This window comes from Oncorhynchus clarkii, chromosome 28 (genome assembly GCF_045791955.1).
Source record: "Oncorhynchus clarkii lewisi isolate Uvic-CL-2024 chromosome 28, UVic_Ocla_1.0, whole genome shotgun sequence".
NCBI lineage: Eukaryota > Metazoa > Chordata > Actinopteri > Salmoniformes > Salmonidae > Oncorhynchus > Oncorhynchus clarkii.
Genome location: NC_092174.1, coordinates 19,926,971 through 19,946,421, shown reverse-complemented (window position 1 = coordinate 19,946,421; position 19,451 = coordinate 19,926,971). Strand labels below are relative to the sequence as shown.

Sequence of the window (19,451 nt, the reverse complement as noted above, 5' to 3'; positions counted from 1 at the left end):
GTCTATTGTGCTGTTTTGACATGTTTCCATTTCTGTTCGGCTTTGCGTTTCTGGCAGACTATTACCACAGTCAAGGGTGCAAAACTAAAACAGAGGGGTGTCTATAATAATTGTATGGTGTTACGCCCACTTCTGTCCATCCTCTGGGCCGCAACCATTCGTACCTCATCAAAGCATCCTCCATACGGAAGTCAACGTAGTTTTTTTCGTGACTTGCGCAGTAGCTGCTAGGGTGTAGTCGGATATAGTTTTTTTTCCTTCTGAAGTTTCTCTATGGCGGTGGACACAAAGCACTGAAACCGTGGGAGTCTGGGAAACAGAAAGAAGGGTGCGCGAGTGCAAGGAGGAGAATTCGAAATTAAAAAAACAACTCATTTGTAAAAGACAAGATATTGAAAGAGTTTAACGCATGGTTTTACTTGTTTTATAAATATAAAAGTTAGAAGGTGTAGAGGGATTCGTGTAGCTAAAGTTTTGAACTTTTGCTTTAGACGGGCTGAGAATGCGTTGGTTTATTCAAGTTGTGTTTTCATTGACCTGTTTGGCTATATGTAGCCACAGTGCTATGGATGAATGCACTGATGATTCGAGTCGGCCTCAGCGATGCATGCCAGAGTTTGTCAACGCTGCTTTCAATGTCACTGTGGTAGCTACCAATACTTGTGGCTCTCCCCCAGAAGAATACTGTGTACAAACCGGCGTTACGGGGGTCACCAAGTCGTGCCACATCTGCGATGCCAGGGATCGGAGACAACATCACAGTGCTGTGTACCTCACCGATTACAACAATCAACAGGACACCACCTGGTGGCAAAGTCAGACTATGTTAGCGGGCATCCAGTATCCAAACTCAATCAATCTAACTCTTCATCTTGGTAAGTGTTGTTTGATTATGTTTAAAACACATGAAAAAAATGCATCATAAAATGATACCATAACAGCACAATTCAGCATCTCATCTGCATTCCGATTAGGTGGTGGGGATTTAAGTCTGAGAAGAGATTGATTTCGAAGCAAGTCACTATCATCATAAACCACGAACATAATAGAGTTTATGTTACAAAGTTGCAATTTGAAAACAAATCCTAGCTGACGAGCTGAGATTTGCAACAATGTTTCAAATAACGTCTGGCAATCGCTCTGACTGCTTAGATTTTTGTGGTAGGCATGAGACAGTTATGAAAGTTACTCATTTATTCATAAAATACATATTTGCCTGTTCAGAATTTTTTTAAGTAGTGATCATGCGCTCGGTGCCTTACATTTAGACAGAGGAATATATTTCTGATATTTAGTTCTGCTTTTGTACAACGTGATTTGCGCAAACTGCCGCGCCAAAAGTTAGTTTCACAGCTAAAAGTTCTAGCCTTGATTTAGAAGATGGGGTGTTTCTCTAGCTCTATCTGTGTATAATGAGTATTGTATGGATTTTGTAATGCATGCCAGGTGAAAGCAACGATGAAGCCAAACATAAGTTTATTGAGTGGGGGTCACATCATGTTGTGGAGAAGACCCATTTAACGTTTCAAGCCAATGTACTGAGAAAAAAATAACTGATTCGGGTTTATGATTAGAAAGGGAATATTCGAAGGCTTTTCCATTGATTTTTTTCAGAAGATAAACTTTACATAAGATATTTATGAGTAATGTTTTTGTCTGTAAACCCAACACTACTGTTTTTAAATAGTTACAGACATTCCTGAGCGGTTTAGTCATAGGTCTCGTTGTAGCGTCTTTGTAACCGAAGGTAGCAAACTTTGATAAACTGGTGGAGGCTGTAGTCGCCTATTCTATAAATGGACACAACGTTGGTGTAAACTGCACTTTGTCTAGTTAATTACAATTATTCTTAACTTAAAAAAATAGTTTTTAAACAACGTATTGTTTTGTCGGACGACACGTTCCACAGTCCAAGCACAATACACTTCAGTAAAAATACACCACAAGGCCAGAGATTAACAACTAGATTCAGCCGCAATTTTTTTTGTGGATGATTACAAATAATTTTCAGAGTGAAAATTGTCCACATGAATCCTAAACAGATATAATATTAAACTAAAACATAATTTCAAACATTGCTTCTGTTTGTATACAATCACACATCTCTCTCTTATGTGTGGGGATACTTTGAAACAGATTTTTCAAAATTCTAATCCCTTGGAGTTGATTTGCTGGTGTTTTTAGACGTTTATGTCCAACAATTAAATGTAGTATTTGAATTTGTTTTAAATACATTTTTTTTGCTCTGTTCCGTGTGATAGTAGTATCTATTTGATGCACAAAGAGGGAGATTAGATTAAGCTCTGTAAAATGTCACTATTCCCTTTGTGAAGAAGCACTCAAGATTACAATTCCTATTGACTATTGGTGTTACCTAAACTCCTGGTTCAATGAGCCCTAACATTTAGGATTGTTGATACTGTCTTACTGATATATTATTAGTATGCTTGCTAGAAATGACAAGGACACTATTGTTATCTAACATGCATTTCAAGCGTATTAAGTTGTTGATATTAATAAACGTGAAGCAGTATGTGGGGGGAAAAAGTGAAACATTTCTGTACAATCATATTCTCTCAACATATTTCCTGCATTGATTTGTTGGCAACATTGAGCTTTTAATATAATTTTATTTTTGACTTAATACTTAATACATTACCTCACAAGAGCCCTCAAGGCTGGCACTCTTGGCATGAAGTGACCTCTGCTTGTTTCCCATTATCACTCTATAGTCATGAGTTCACTGATTAGATTGTTCACATTACGCAAATCACTGAATTTCTGCCAACCAAGCAAAATCGTATTGTGGAGGAGGTGATTCTGAGGGAATGGGAAAGAATGCTCTTGCATCTATTCTGCTTGTCAGCCACTCAAAGCCACAATGGCAGAGGTGGCTGGCCTGTCTTCCTCTCTTTAAGTTAGGCAGCCCTCTGTTAACATTTTGTTTGCCAACCTTTGTTTGAAGGAAACATTGACTTCACTCCAAGTTTGGTTGTAGCTAGTTGACTTGAAGTCAAAACAATCTTTTAATTCACAATTACGCTTGTGTAGGCATGCGTTTGATCTTATTCTCCAGAAAATAATTGGTCCAGGTGGCTAAATTGGTTCAACCACAATACCAGCAACTTCAAGCAGTTTGTGGTTTAATTTCCACATAGGCTGAATGTACAGTGGGGCAAAAAAGTATTTAGTCAGCCACCAATTGTGCAAGTTCTCCCACTTAAAAAGATGAGAGGCCTGTAATTTTCATCATAGGTACACTTCAACTATGACAGACGAAATGAGAAAAAAATCCAGAAAATCACATTGTAGGATTTTTTATGAATTTATTTGCAAATTATGGTGGAATATAAGTATTTGGTCACCTACAAACAGTTACAGACCTGTAACTTCTTCTTTAAGAGGCTCCTCTGTCCTCCACTCGTTTGAACTTGTTATCAGTATAAAAGACACCTGTCCACAACCTCAAACAGTCACACTCCAAACTCAACTATGGCCAAGACCAAAGAGCTGTCAAAGGACACCAGAAACAAAATTGTAGACCTGCACCAGGCTGGGAAGACTGAATCTGCAATAGGTAAGCAGCTTGGTTTGAAGAAATCAACTGTGGGAGCAATTATTAGGAAATGGAAGACATACAAAACCACTGATCTCCCTCGATCTGGGGCTCCACGCAAGATCTCACCCCGTGGGGTCAAAATGATCACAAGCAAAAATCCCAGAACCACACGGGGGGACCTAGTGAATGACCTGCAGAGAGCTGGGACCAAAGTAACACACTACGCCGCCAGGGACTCAAATCCTGCAGTGCCAGACGTATCCCCCTGCTTAAGCCAGTACATGTCCAGGCCCGTCTGAAGTTTGCTAGAGAGCATTTGGATGATGCAGAAGAAGATTGGGAGAATGTCATATGGTCAGATGAAACCAAAATATAACTTTTTGGTAAAAACTCAACTCGTCGTGTTTGGAGGACAAAGAATGCTGAGTTGCATCCAAAGAACACCATACCTACTGTGAAGCATGTGGGTGGAAACATCATGCTTTGGGGCTGTTTTTTTTGCAAAGGGACCAGGACGACTGATCCGTGTAAAGGAAAGAATGAATGGGGCCATGTATCGTGAGATTTTGAGTGAAAACCTCCTAACAAAGTATTGAGAAACTTTTGTTATTGACCAAATACTTATTTTCTACCATAATTTGCAAATAAATTCATTAAAAATCCTACAATGTGATTTTCTGGATTTTTTTTCTAATTTTGTCTGTCATAGTTGAAGTGTACCTATGATGAAAATTACAGGCCTCTCTCATATTTTTAAGTGGGAGAACTTGCACAATTGGTGGCTGAGTAAATACTTTTTTGCCCCACTGTATGTGTGTTAATGGTAAGTCACTTAAGATAAAAGCACAGGTTAAATTACCAGATTTTTGTTAAGATTTAAGCTTTTGTTTTTATCTATTCAATGCTTTGATGACTTGCATGTCTATATGCCTTTGAAGGGCTAGTTTGGGCAGGAAGAAGGCATGTCCCGACTTGATAACACACCAGACATTTAACTAGAGGTTGAAGATATGGGGCTGGTAGCAGGTAGAGGTAGAATTAGGAAAGAAGTAAGAGAGCAGAAGTAAGAGAGCAACATGTAAAGTTTTGCTCCCATGTTTCATGAGCTAAAATAAAAGATCACTGAAATTTTCCATATGAACAAAAAGCTTATTTCTCTAAAATATTGTGAACTAATTTGTTTACATCCCTGTTAATGAGCTTTTCTCCTTTGCCAAGATAATCCATCCACCTGACAGGTGTGGCATATCAAGAAACTGATTAAAAAGCATGATCATGACCCAGGTGCACTTTGTGCTGGGGTCAGTATATGGCCACTCTAAAATGTGCAGTTTGTCACACAGCACAAGGCTACACAAAACAATGCTACAGATGTCTCAAGTTTTGAGGCAGCGTGCAATTAGCATGCTGACTGAATGTCCACAAGAGCTGTTGCCAGATAATTGAATGTTCATTTCTCTACCATAGGCCGCTGTTGTTTTAAAGAATTTGGCAGTATGTCCAACCGGCCTCACAACCGCGGACCACGTGTATGGCGTGTGGGTGAGCCTTTTGCTGATGATAAAGTTATGAACAGAATGCCCCATGGGATTATAGTATGGGAAGCTGGAAGAATTTCTGGAAGCTGAAAATGTCCTAGTTCTTCCATAACCTGCATACTCACCAGCCATGTCACCCATTGAGCATGTTTGTGATGCTCTGGATCGACGTGTACGACAGCGTGTTTCAGTTCCCGCCAATATCCAGCACAGCCATTAAAGAGGAGTGGGACCACATTCCACAGGCCACGATCGACAGCATGTGAAGGAGATGTGTCACACTGCATGAGGCAAGTGATGGTCACACCAGACACTGACTGGTTTTCTGATCCACGCCCCTACCCTTTTTAAGGTATCTGTGACCAACTGATGCATAAATGTACTCCCAGTCATGTGAAATCCATAGATTATGGACTAATGAAACTTATTTCAATTGACTGATTTCCTTGTATGAACTGTAACTCAGTAAAATCTTAAATTGTTGAATTTATATTTTTGTTCAGTATAAAAAGGAGAAAATATGTAACAATCTGTTATGTAGCAAATAGGCAGATGTTCAAATTGAACTCGACAGGCTTTCTAGTAGTGTCCTCCACTCTTGAATGCCTAGCCCTCAAATACATGATGATGATGCCATAGAAATAAGGAGGCTGGTCTCACATTTCTGATTTGCAAGTTCAGGAGTGTTCATGTTAACAAATTCTGTTCCCCAGTTTACCCTAAATGTTAAAGAGAGATTAATATTTATGATGTGGAATTTTCTTCATCTATTCCCTGAAATGTCAGTGTCTATAAAGAATGTGAACAATGAGGGAGACGTCCCCTTGAGGTTGTTGTTTCAAATTGACTTTTTTTAAAGGCATTTCTTAAGGTCCTTAAATGGGAAGCATTTTCCTAAATAGCATGTACTCGCCCTGCTTAGGCTATTAACAGTGCACACATGGTTGCCAAGGTTGGTTACAACTATTATTCCAAGAGGCAACACCATAGTGTAGTAAAGTGAAACAAACAGGGCAAACTGAACAATCTTTTAACAATGCTGTACTCTTATGAACATGTAGTGAACACCTGCAGGATATGAATAGTTCTGCCTATTGTCCACATAACAATCATAAAGTACCTTATTGACCCAAGATAGTGACTTTGGTGTGATTGTGGCACGTTTAAAAAAAGGCATACATTCTTGTGTTCTTCATAGGTTAATGCTGTAGATTGCTTTCAATGTACAGGTACTGACCAAATCTTTTGCTACTGAAGTTGTGCTTCAACTCTTTGTATGTTATGTCCTGTGTAGGCCTACATCCATCTGAAAGCATTCAGTATCAGGATATGAAAAACTCTCCACCATAACTTATCACATTAACAAAACAAAGGGGTATATATATATTCAAATGTAATATATGTCTTTCTCAGTATGTGAATCCTGTTCTTGCACTCTCCTGTGATCTGGGAGGGGGTTAATGGCTATAGCTTTGGTCGCTAGCACACAGGAAGCGGTTCGTCTGTCCCAGAGATGAGATGGTGCACAGCAGTGTGGGAAAGCCAGGAGGAGTATTTATCTGGCCCCTGTGGACTCTAGTCATGTTCTTTTATAGGCTTTCCCAAACGTTATGAAAGACAGTCAAGATAGGCCAGCTGTTGCAAATTATACCAATCTGAAAGTGCAGTGGGGACGAGACGTCATTCTGGTTAGAACCTATTGTTTTGCCGGTGAAGGAATGATCTCAGCGTGGGAACCTTGTATTTCTAACGCCCTAGGTCAGGGTTCCTCAACTGGCATCCCACGGTTGATTTTCAATTTTTTATTTTATTTATTTGACCCCCCCATGTTTTCTGACCCAAAAAAAACAATAACAAAAATAAACTTTAAAAACACCAGCAAATCAGCTCCAAATTATTTTATTTTTGGAAATATGTTCCAAAGTATTCCCACGCATAATAGAGATATGTGATTGTATACAAATGTAAGCAAGGTTTGAAATTATTCTTTTAGTGAAATATTATATATGTTCTTCATGCAGTGTAGTTGATGATCTCTGCTCTAGGTTTTTCTGTTGATCACAAACGTGTGTGTCTGAATAACCCAATCTACTGTACATATCCCAGTAATGAAGCTCTGTGGGTGTATGTGCACAGGTTTGTTTTAATCAGTTGAATGTTGTTTTGCAATAAGATGGACCATGAGGTGAATTTGAAGAGCTGAAAGGATTGCACTCACTGTTACCCATTTCCCCTCTGTATACAGTTTTCAGTAGGCCTATATTGTATTGTGACTTATAAAACAAGGCAACAGTAAACAGTTTGTCTACTACAAATGATGCAGCCCCCCCCCCCCCCCCCCTTGGGCCAATTGAGATCACGTGTGACCAACATATTTCAGTTAATTACTATAGCTCCTGCTTTGGGCCAATCTGTTATTTTGTAAATACAGGATCTCTCTGTCAAGACTCATCATTCACCCAAGTTTCATCAAAATAAGCCCAGAACTGTCTGAGATCACATTTGACGACCGAACAGAAACAAATCCACAATCCCTTTCCCGATTTTATCGTGGGGGAGAATGTTTTGAAATGTGAAGAAATGTCCTATTCGACTTTAGGGGCACATGCCCGGAACTCATGTCCTGGTAATCCATCTGGCCCTGTGGCCTTGTGAATGTTTACCTGTTTAAAGGTCTTACTCACGTCGGCTACAGAGAGCGTGATCACACAGTCGTCTGAACAGCTGATGCTCTCATGCATACTTCAGTGTTGCTTGCCTCGAAGTGAGCATAGAAGTGGTTTAGCTCGTCTGTTTGGCTTGTGTCACTGGGCAGCTCGCATCTGTGCTTCCCTTTGTAGTTTGTAATACTTTGCAGGCCCTGCCACATCTGACAAGCGTCAGAGCCGATGTAGTACAATTTTTATCTTAGTCCTGTATTGGTGCTTTGCCTCTTTGATGGTTCGTTGGAGGGCATAGCAGGATTTTTTTATAAGCTTCCGAGTCCCGCACCTTGAAAGCAGCAGCTCTACGCTTTAGCTCAGTGCGAATGCTGCCTGTAGTCCATGGCTTCTGGTTGAGGAATGTACGTACAGTCACTGTGGGGACGATGTCCTCAATGCACTTATTGATGAAGCCGAAGACTGATGTGGTGTACTCCTCAATGCCATCGGAAGAATCCCGGAACATATTCCATTCTGTGCTAGCAAAACGGTCCTGTAGTTTAGCATCTGCTTCATCTGACCATTTTTTTATAGACCGAGCCACTGGTGCTAACTGCTTTAATTTTAGCTTGTAATCAAGAATGAGGAGGATAGAATTATGGTCAGATTTGCCAAATGGAGGGGAGAGAGAGCTTTGTACGTGTCTCTGTGTGTGGAGTAAAGGTGATCTAGATTTTTTTTCCCCTCTGGTTGCGCATTTATAATTGCTGATAGAATTTTTGTAAAACTGATTTAAATTTCCCTGCATTAAAGTCGCCGGCCACTAGGAGTGCCACCTCTGGGTGAGTGGTTTCCTGTTTGCTTATTTCCTTATACAGCTGACTCAGTGCGGTCTTAGTGCCAGTATCCGTCTGTGGTGGTAAATAAACAGCCACGAAAAATATAGATGAACACACTATTTGCCAAGAGAGTTGTCTACAGCTTATCATGAGATACTCTACTTCAGGTGAGCAAAATCTAGAGACTTCCTTAGATTTCGTGCACCAGCTGTTTACAAATATACAGACTGCCCCCCCCCTCGTCTTAACCGGAGTGTGCTCTTCTATCTAGCCGGTGTAGCGTATATCCCACCAGCTGAATGTTATCCATGTCGTCATTCAACCACGATTCGGTGAAACATAAGATATTACAGTTTTTGATGTCCCGTTGGTAGTATTTTCTTGATCGTACCTCGTCTAATTTATTGTCCAATGATTGTACGTTGGCAAGTAATACTGATAGTGAGGGCAGATTTCCCACTCGCCTTTGGCGTATCCTTACAAGGCACCCCGCCCTGTGTCCTCTATACCTGCGTCTCTTTCTCTTGCCAATGTCTGGGATTTTGGCCTTGTCGGGTGTCTGAAGTACATCCTGTGCCTCCTGCTTGTTCAAGGAAAAATCTTTGTCTAATCCGAGGTGAGTGATCGCTGTCCTGATATCCAGAAGCTCATTTTTTGTGCCGTAAGATACGGTGGTAGAAACATTATTTACAAAGTAAGTAACAAATAACATGGAAAAAAACCACATTAGCACAATTGGTTAGGCGCCCGTAAAATGACGGCCATTTCTTCCGGCGCCATCTTGTGACTATATTAGACAGGACTAGGCTTTGTGTGTGCCGCTTACCAAGCTGCCTAGATTTATCCCAGAGAAGAGTAGTATATTTGAACGATAATAACACATTTATTTAGACTCTTTTATTATGATTTGGTTGTACTGTATTCGAGTCCAGTTCACCAAAGGTCACTTGAATTTCCGGCGTACAAAAATCTGATTCCCTGCTGCAACTTCCTTTGTCTGCCAGCCTGGCCAAACATGAGCTCTTCCTGTGGAACAACAAGGCCATTTCTTCACGTTGTTATGACATTCCCGCCTTTGTACAGCGGACCACCTGACTTCAGTGGCTGAGAACTTACATTTAGCCATACTCCGGTCTCATTTCCTAGTTCATTTCACATGAATTAGACAGTCTTCATAAATTCAAGTGTAGGCTTTTCAAGTTTTGTCTCGTACACTGAAGAAGAATTTGGGAAAGTAAGAAGCTATATACAGAGTCAGTTCCAATACAATATTTACAATGTGCGAACATACTGGTGATGGAGGTAAGTATGTATAGGGGTAAGGTGACTAGGCATCAGGATATATGATAAACACAGTAGCGGTAGTGTACATTCTGTCTGTCCATTAGGCAGAATTGTGTGCCTCTTTCCTAAAACTGAACATAAATATCATGTTGTTATATAGAAGTTTATTGGCTGCGCACACTGATTTGCAGATGTTATCACAGGTGCATTGAAATGCTTGTGTTTCTAGCTCCAACAGTACAGTAATACCTAGCAATAAAAAAGTACACACAATCTACAAACTTTTAAATATAAAAGTGTTTTATAGGATGAGCCATGACTATAATACAGTATATACTGTACATATAGAGTGTGTGAAACAGTATGTGAACAGTGGCATGTAGCCTACCGGTTAGAGCGTTGGACTAGTAACCGAAAGTTTGCAAGATCGAATCCTGGAGCTGATAAGGTGAAAATCTGTTGTTCTGCCACTGAACAAGGCAGTTTGACCCACTGTTCCTAGGCCGTCGTTGAAAATAAGAATTTGTTCTTAACTGACTTGCCAAGTTAAATAAAGGGGAATAAAACAATCAAAGTGTTCAATGACTATGGTCATAAGGCAGCAGTCTCTGAGGTGCAGGGTAGAGTACCAGGTGGTAGCCTGCCAGAACAGTGACTACGGTTCAGGTAGGCATACACCATGGAGTCTGCATTTGTGACTTGCTTAGCCTTTGCTTTAGCTATGTATTACTATGTTGTTAGTGCAAGTAATTGAACTGTTCCTGAATATTAGTAATTGTAACTTTTTGATTTTAGGCTTATTTGATTTCTGTTAGATGCACTTGTATTTGAGTTGATGACCACCCTTGGTGTGCAAATCACTGCTCAGGCTAACTTGAGTTATTTTAAATATTGACAACCAGGAATAATTTTTCCAAAGACACATTATTAAAGCAAAACATTTAGCCATATCAGGTATTCTGCCAGTGGCAGTTTAAACCTGGAACTCTTTGAATAAACCTTCTCTCTATCAAAGGCCTTCCAGAGTCTGACGATGACAGTCCTATCTTTAGATCTGAAGCATGGGTGACCGCTCCCCACCTTCCCCTCCTAAAGTCCTACAACCTCACAAAACTATTTTTTTTACAAGGGGGAGGGGTTTTTCATTTGCTGGATTAGCCTTTTTGTTTGGTCATTCCTACCCGTCTGACCATATCGTCCCCTCTATCCCTCCAATCCTTCTCCCTTTCTCTCCTGGATCTCTTTGTTACTTTAATTTACCTGCCTGTCTTTCCATCTTATAGGAAAAGTCTCTCATGCACACCCCTGAAGACAAAACCTTTTCTTTTTGGAGACCTTACATTCTCAAGATTCATCCTGTGATGGGGTTCCCTAAAAAGCTTAACTACAGCCTATGTTTGCTGTCCATTCATCAGTGTTTACTTTGAAGTTGAAACTTAACATTCTTGCTGCTCTGAGCTAATTAAAAAGCCAGTGGTAGGTTTAGAGGCAGTCCTTAGCACTGCCAAATCAAAGCACCACCTCTTGCTGCACTGTCACATGCTGCCCCCCTCCCCCCCTCCAAGGCTAGGTAACGTAGACATCGGGATAGGAGATAACCCCGCTTCTCAAAATATTTTTATTCTGTTGTAATGCAGAGGGCTGAGTTTCCGCTGAAACAGCCAAATGCTTTGGTTTGAGTTCCCTCTGCACACTGTGCTTCAGGAAGGGCTGGATGTTCCACTCCTTATGAGAGATAAGGACGCTGTCCTGCTGGCCCATGATATTTAATTTCCCCACTACCCCAACAAGAACTAGTACTTGGGTCATTCCATGTCATTTCAGTGAGCCATGACACCCACCATCTGATTGTGCTGAAGTTGTTTTCTGTAGTTAGAAACATTCCGGAAACATTATTTTGTTGCAATATAATAGATCTCTGAGATATTAGGCTAATTGATTGCACCCAAATTGAGCATTTTAATTTATTGGATGAATTTAATATCCAATAATTATAGTACCTAACATCTGATTTGGACCAAACTTTTTTCAGACAATGTGTAAGACATGAGGAATCCAAAGAAGTGGTTAAAAGCCACCCACTTTCACCCCACGCCAGTCCCTCCACAACAACAAGTGCTGTCTGTTTGACAAGAAGTATGGAGCTGTGGCTAGGAGTGTTTCTTCATCTTATGTAATGTATTCTCAGTGAATTTGGTGCTGTTTTTTTTCTGCTCCCCTGTTCAGATAAATTAGTCATTGAAGTTATTAACAATGTATGAAAACTTTTACTGATAGCAGGAATAACACCATCTAGTGGTCAGAACCTATTAATATCAGGATGGTGAAAATCAGATTGTATTTCAACAAAATAATTTTGCAGGAATGCTAGTCTTATGTTTCCAACAACAGAAACGATTTCAGAACAATCTGAAATGGTCGGTGTCAATCTTCTTTCTTGTGCTTTTCGAGGTGGAACGACTCGCTTGCGACATTGCTAACTAAAAAGCCAAAGTGATACTAATTAGTACCCTAGGTAACACAACAAATAAGCTCATTATGCTGTGCTCTCTCATTGTTCTAAACCCTACAGCAGGGATTGTTAAGAGCTCCGTTTACGTTCTTATCTAATAGCGTTAGGTGTAAGGACAAAATACTTATACAATGTTAGACATGAGAGGCAGAACATGTCCTGTGTCTGCGTTGACACATTTTGTGTCTCTGAAAGTTCTGATTAACCAACTTTTGTACATGTTCTAAAAACTTCAAAACATTATTTTTTTTGTTTCTAATCATGAGGCATAACAGCAAAGTCTGAAACTCCCAGTACATGGCGCCAGTGTATTATACCTTAGAGGTTAAATGTCTGGATTAAGCCTAATACCCTTGCATGCTGCTGCCGGCAACACAGGAACTACCTGGAGCAAGTAATTGAACCAATTTATACAATTACATTGCAAAGTTGTAACTGATTTTTGCTCGCCAATTTTTGTACTATTTTGTATTATTATTATTATTATATATTATTATTATTATTTTGTGTACTATTTTTCATATTTTTTTTGACATAGACAATAGACAACTTAACATTTCACAGACATGGATCTACTAAACTAGACAGGCCTGACGTGGCTGGGACTTAATGAAGATGAAGGCAAACACCAACTCGTACAGTTCCCTCAAAGTATTCACATCCCTTTACTTTTCACACTTTGTTGTTACAGCCTGAATTTAAAATTGATTCAATTTATTTTCACACAATACCACATAAATGTCAAAGGGGATTTCTTTGTTGTATTTCTTTAAAAAAATAAGTTATCATTAATGAAATGTCATGAGTCATGAAGTATTCAACTCCTTTGTTATAGAAAGCCTAAAATAAGTTCAGGAGTAAACATTTGTTTATTAAATCACATAATAAGTTGCATGGACTCATTCTGTGTTCAATAAGGTTAACATATGGTTAACATAGTTTTTAATGACTAAGCCATCTCTACGGCTCTCTCACACACACACACAATTATCTGTAAGGTCCTTAAATCAAGTAAGGAATTTCAAGTACATATTCAACAACAAAGACCAAGGTGGTTTTTCAGTATCTCACAAAGAATTAGTAGATGTGAAGAAAAAAAACTGATGCTGAATATCCCCTTTGCGCATGCTGAATTTATTAAATATTCCAAAACATGTGTCGTGTTTGCAACAAGGCAGTTAAGTAATACTGCAAAAAATGTGGCAAAGAAATTCACTTTTTTTTTGTCTTAAATGCAAAGTGTTATGTTTGGTGCAAACACAACATCACTGAGTACCACTCTTCATATTTTCAAGTATGGTGGTGGCTGCTTCATGTTATCGGTATGCTTGTCTTTGGCAGAGACTAGGGAGTTTTTTTAGGAGGAAAACCTGGTTGTCTGTTTTCCACCAGACACTGGGAGGTGATGGTCACCTAAAACACAAGGCCAAATATACAATGGAGTTGCTAACAAAGACAACATTGAATGTTCCAAATTGACGAGGATGGAATGGTCCAACCCATTTGGTATCCCACCGCACCCTCATATGCCATGTCTTGAAATATGCAGGTAGATGGATTAAAAGTGAACTTGCATTGCAAAACTTCTGATAGAAAGTTGACTAACTCCGCCATAACTTTTGGACTTTGTAGCACTCCCAGAAGGCATTAATTATTAAGTCATTTTTTGTTTTACACTTAAGACATGACTCTCTGTCTGCTGAGCTGTAGAATTTGTTAATTTTGTCTCTTGTGTAATACATTTTGTACATTAGGTTATACTGGATTAAGTGTGTGTTTTGTTAGTTATGTACCAACACTCCCTCCATCTTGTGTCAATATCAGTTATTTTTAGGTCTTGGTTCCAATGTTGTCAGTTGGATAGGATTTCTGCAAGGTTTTGTATATCTCATTATATATCGTATTAGTATCCCTTTCTGACTCAAGTAGGTTTGCTTTGATGTCCAAAAGATTTCAGATCTAAATTTTGTGATATAAAAAGTTTACATTGGTCAGTCCAAAATTGCTTTTTAATTATGTTATGGTTCTTTTTATTGCCTTTTACCAAGTCATTTGCCTGTTACTTGCCAAGGTATTTTGACTCTGGAGCCTTAAATCTTAACGGTGTACTTAGCACTGGCACCATCTCCTGAGAAATCTATGAGAATGGCACCCCAAGAATGATAGGATTTGGAAGATCTACGCCCTCAAGCCTGACATTGTTTGGCAAACAACTGAATACCTAATGCGGGAGCTTTTCTCTGACCTCTGTTTTAGCCTCTCCCAACCAATTATCATGGATTGATTGATTGTCAACTGTATTAGTCCCCAAACAATTTTTACATGTGGAATAGCAAAAAACTTCAGAGTTATCTAAATATATTTTTTGGGGCATCTTCTGATTAGTATTAGATGACCAAATGCGTATTTGTAAAATGTGATGCACTGTTATCTGGTTAGCCTTATTTTATTCTCAGAAGCTGTCCACTTATTTGTTCACAGCAGGGTTTCCGTTAGTCGGTAATTGAATGATTAAAATCAAATGCTGATAAATAAAATATTTGGCAGCCAAATTGAACAGGAGACAAAAAACAATCCCATTGGGAAAAAGTTTTTTATTCACTGATGAACAGCACAGCATACAGAGCCTATTTTGAGTGGAATATAGTTTGTTCAAAGTGCTGCTACTGCAGCTCTTCCACCCTTGCTGCTGGAATGAAATGTGCTTTTATAAGCCCAGTCATTGTGCAACAATTCTAAATGCAATCACGTGTTAAAAAACAATTTTGATGGCCACAATAAAAAAATAAACAAGCCTCTTTTTTTAATGCACACCACCCACCACTTTGCAATGTGAGCTGAAGGCCGTATGCATTTTGAAAACATATACTGAGTTGTTTTAAAACCTGAACATTTTTACTTCAAAGTAGCCTAGGAAAAATCCGACTTTAGAAACGTGGAGACAATTATTTTATATAGACTACCTCATTTGCCATTTCTCATGTTTTTAGGTTTTCTATATCAACCTTCTTTGTCCTGAAGCCAAAGGCACAATCCTAGTAATATTAGCAACCCACCCATCTTTACATTCCCCCTCTTCCTAAGTTTCTAACTGAAATTTTCGTCTCTGTCACGTATGGAACCTATCACATCAGGTGTGCTGTTTAGAATGGTGTTTTCCCACAAATTGTGTTATGGCAAATGTTTGAAAACGACATTTTATTGGGTGCTTCATTACAGGAGTTGCATATTCTGTTAAGATTAATTACCATAATCTAAATGTGATTGTTGTCATTCTGAGCACTGTGGGTGGACTCCCTAATAAGTTACGCACCCAATGCAAATGGGTCCGGTAAATCTCTCAAATGGCCGGTAAATGTAATATCTTCCTGGTCACGTTGTCATGCGCCACGTTTTCCCGAACAGAAACTCTGGTTCATAGACCATATTTAGCATGGAAAGGCCACTGCAATTAACTGTCAATCTTTTTTATCCCGTGAGTGCATGAGAAGGCCCACTCAGTTGTACTTTGAGTACAATCCTTTTATTCACTTTGTGCTATTGCAGCCATTTAAATCTAATAGCTAGAGTTCATACCTTCACTAATTAAAACTAGCTCAGACAGATCCAACTCAGAGGCCTAGCTCATGAGCTTCATCAGCAGCAGATTTGTATTTAGAATGGGAAATGAATGTGTTTATTATACAGATGTTAGTGCATCGAATCGTTTTGCACCAAATCGCACAATTTATTTCTCAGGAAAAACAGCATTGATATAACATGCACAGCTGTTAAGTCATTAGTTTCGAAAGTTCTAAAAGCTTCTATAAACAATATTTTATGACCAGTTAACTATCATATACTTGATAACGTGTAGAAAAGTATGCAGGTCTACTGGTTTAACGCAATATTTTTTCGCGTTTTCTTCTTGTGACCTCTGACTGACAAAGAGTTTGGGAAACCCTGTATCAGGGAGATGATGACTTTGAACAGTACTTTTGTCTTGTATCTGAAATGAAGTTGTTTCTCTTTTAGTCTTTATAATTTGAATCACATCTTGTTCTGTTCTCTTTACATTTTCTGTTTAGTGGCTGGATAAACTTTTTGTATATTGCAGGGTCTTTCTTGGTGGAGGTCTGTTGAAAAGAACCTGGGATGTGATGCCTTACTGGATGAAATTGCCATCTTTGCACCAACATTAATATTTATTTTAAACCTTTGCTTGGCTACTATCCCTAAGGTGTATTATCTCCAGGGGTGGGCCTTCAGATTTTTGGCAACGGGCGTTGAAGCTGGTAGATTGCAATTTCTATCAGCAAGGGTGAAATCTTTACCCCAGGATCCAAAACATGTCCTGTGGCTTAAATAAATGTTTGAGAGAACATCAATATTGATGTATATATCCTAGACCAGTGGTCACTCACCAACCCTGGTCCTAGAGAGAGCAGTGTTTCCAGGCATTGACATAAAGCCTAATCTTATGTGTAATCAGATCAGCAGTTGTCAATATGATTTACCATATGTTGGCGGCCTGGCTAAGTGACGGTGCTCTTGTCGCCTTTTCTAAAGACAGCCATGTCAGTTCACATTCTATCTACTTCCGCCCTGCCATAACCTAAGGCTGTGGTAAATAAACTTGACAAACTTGGTTTAGAGCGTATTCTCACTACAAGAGCTTGCCTAGCGATGTAGATAAAATACTCTCGGCTAGACCTTATACTGTAATATAAACTTACAAACTTTCATGTAGCACACAACACTCTCCCATCAGTTGCCCCCCTCCAAGCAGGGCAGTGTACTTTTGAATTGTGTGGTTGAGCCCGATGCTCCTACAGTAAAAATAGTTTATAGCAGAGCAATGTTTTTGTAACAGCTGACTTTTTGAATAGACATTTTCCTGTAATGTAGCCCGAAGAGCCATCTACCTATGGTTCAGCTAACGTTAGCTAATGCCAGCATTCAGCTAACTAGTAGCTAGCTATTATGATGTAGCTAAGGAGAATGCAGACATCATTTTGTTTAACAAGCTCTGTACTATACTATGAATGACACTATGATAACTTTACTGTACTTTTATATTCATGTGAGTGGGATAAACGTTCATGTTTCATAATGTTACTCGCTAGCAGTAGCCAGCTGTGTTATTGTCTTGCAAGCTAAATTGAATGGGTGTAGCTATGAACGAGAAAATAAACCCTTGAATTGTCTGCTTGTGAATCGTTGCATTATTCAAAAGTGTAATATGGTTTGGTTTAGAGGTCGACCGATTATGATTTTAACGCCAATACCGATTATTGGAGGACCAAAAAAAGACGATGCCGATTTTCTCATATATATATATATATATATATATATATATATATATATATATATATATATATATATATATATATATATATATATATATATATATATATATATATATATACACTTGTAATAATGACAATTACAACAATACTGAATAAAAAAGTGTTCATTGTTCAAAACTTTAACTTAATATAATACATCAATAAAATCAATTTAGTCTCAAATAAAAAAATGAAACATGTTCAATTTGGTTTAAATAATGCAAAAACAAAGTGTTGGAGAAGAAAGTAAAAGTGCAATATGTGCCATGTAAAAACGCTAATGTTCAAGTTCCTTGCTCCTTTTAATGAGTCTTCAATATTCCCAGGTAAAAAGTTTTAGGTTGTAGTTATTATAGGACTATTTCTCTTTATATAATTTGTATTTCACATACCTTTGACTATTGGATGTTCTAATAGGTACTTTAGTATTGCCAGCCTAATCTCGGGAGTTGATAGGCTTGAAGTCATAAAAGAGCTGCTGGCAGTGCTGTTTGAATGAATGCTTACGAGCCTGCTTCTGCCTACCACCGCTCAGACTGCTCTATCAAATCATAGACTTAATTATAATATAATAACACACAGAAATACGAGCATTAATATGGTCAAGTCTGGAAACTATCATTTTCAAAACAAAGCGTTTATTCTTTCAGTGAAATACGAAACCGTTCTGTATTTTATCTAATGGTTGGCATCCATAAGTCTAAATATTGCTGTTATATTGCACAACCTTCAATGTTATGTCATAATTACATACAATTCTGGCAAATTAGTTCGCAACGAGCCAGGCGGCCCAAACTGTTGCATATACCCTGATACCCCGTGCAATGAACGCAAGAGAAGTGACAGAAGTTCCCTAGTTTAATATTGCCTGCTAACATTTATTTGAACTAAATATGCAGGTTTAAACATTTATATTTCTGTGTATTGATTTTAAGAAAGGCATTGATGTTTATGTTTAGGTACATTCGTGCAACGATTGTGTTTTTTTTCGCAAATGCGCTTTTGTTAAATCAACCCCCGTTTGGCGAAGTTGGCTGTCTTTGTTAGGAAGAAATAGTCTTCACACAGTTCGCAACGAGCCAGGCGGCCCAAACGGCTGCATATACCCTGACTCTGTTGCACAGAACGCAAGAGAAGTGCCGATTTAATCGGTCGACCTCTAGTTTGGTTGCCTTATTTTCCCCCATGATGAAATCTGGGAGGGGACTGTGGATCTGTCTCCATCTGTTCGTTCGTACACTAACTAAAGTTTGGGGTCACTTAGAAATGTCCTTGTTTTTGAAAGGAAAGCTACTTTTTTTTGTCCATTTTTTAAAAATACATCAAATTGATCAGAAATACAGTGTATACATTTTTAATGTTGTAAATGACTATTGTAGCTGAAAACGGCTTATTTTTAATGGAATATCTACATAGGCGTACAGAGGCCCATTATCAGCAACCATCACTCCTGTGTTCCAATTGCACGTTGTGTTAGCTAATCCATGTTTATTATTTTAAAAGGCTAATTTATTATTTAAAACTGTTAGCACACCTGAAAACTGTTCTTCTGATTGAAGAAGCAATAAAATGGGCATTATTTAGACTAGTTGAGTATATGGAGAATCAACATTTGTGGGTTCGATTACAGGCTCAAAATAGCCAGAAACGAATACATTTCTTCTGAAACTCGTCAGTCTATTCTTGTTCTGAGAAATGAAGGCTATTCCGTGCGAGAAATTGTCAAGAAACTGAAGATCTTGTGCAACGC

At 38.7% G+C, this 19,451-nt stretch overlaps 1 protein-coding gene across 1 annotated transcript in view; it reads left to right on the top strand.

The window, feature by feature from the left end:
• Nucleotides 1–208: 208 nt before the first annotated feature.
• LOC139387609 (laminin subunit gamma-1-like) overlaps nucleotides 209–19,451 on the top strand; it is a 69,524-nt gene continuing 50,281 nt past the window's right edge. Inside the window, exon 1 of the mRNA XM_071133977.1 lies at nucleotides 209–875. Coding sequence (XP_070990078.1) covers nucleotides 503–875 — 373 coding nt within the window. The 5' untranslated portion in view covers nucleotides 209–502. The remainder of the gene's footprint in view (nucleotides 876–19,451) is intronic.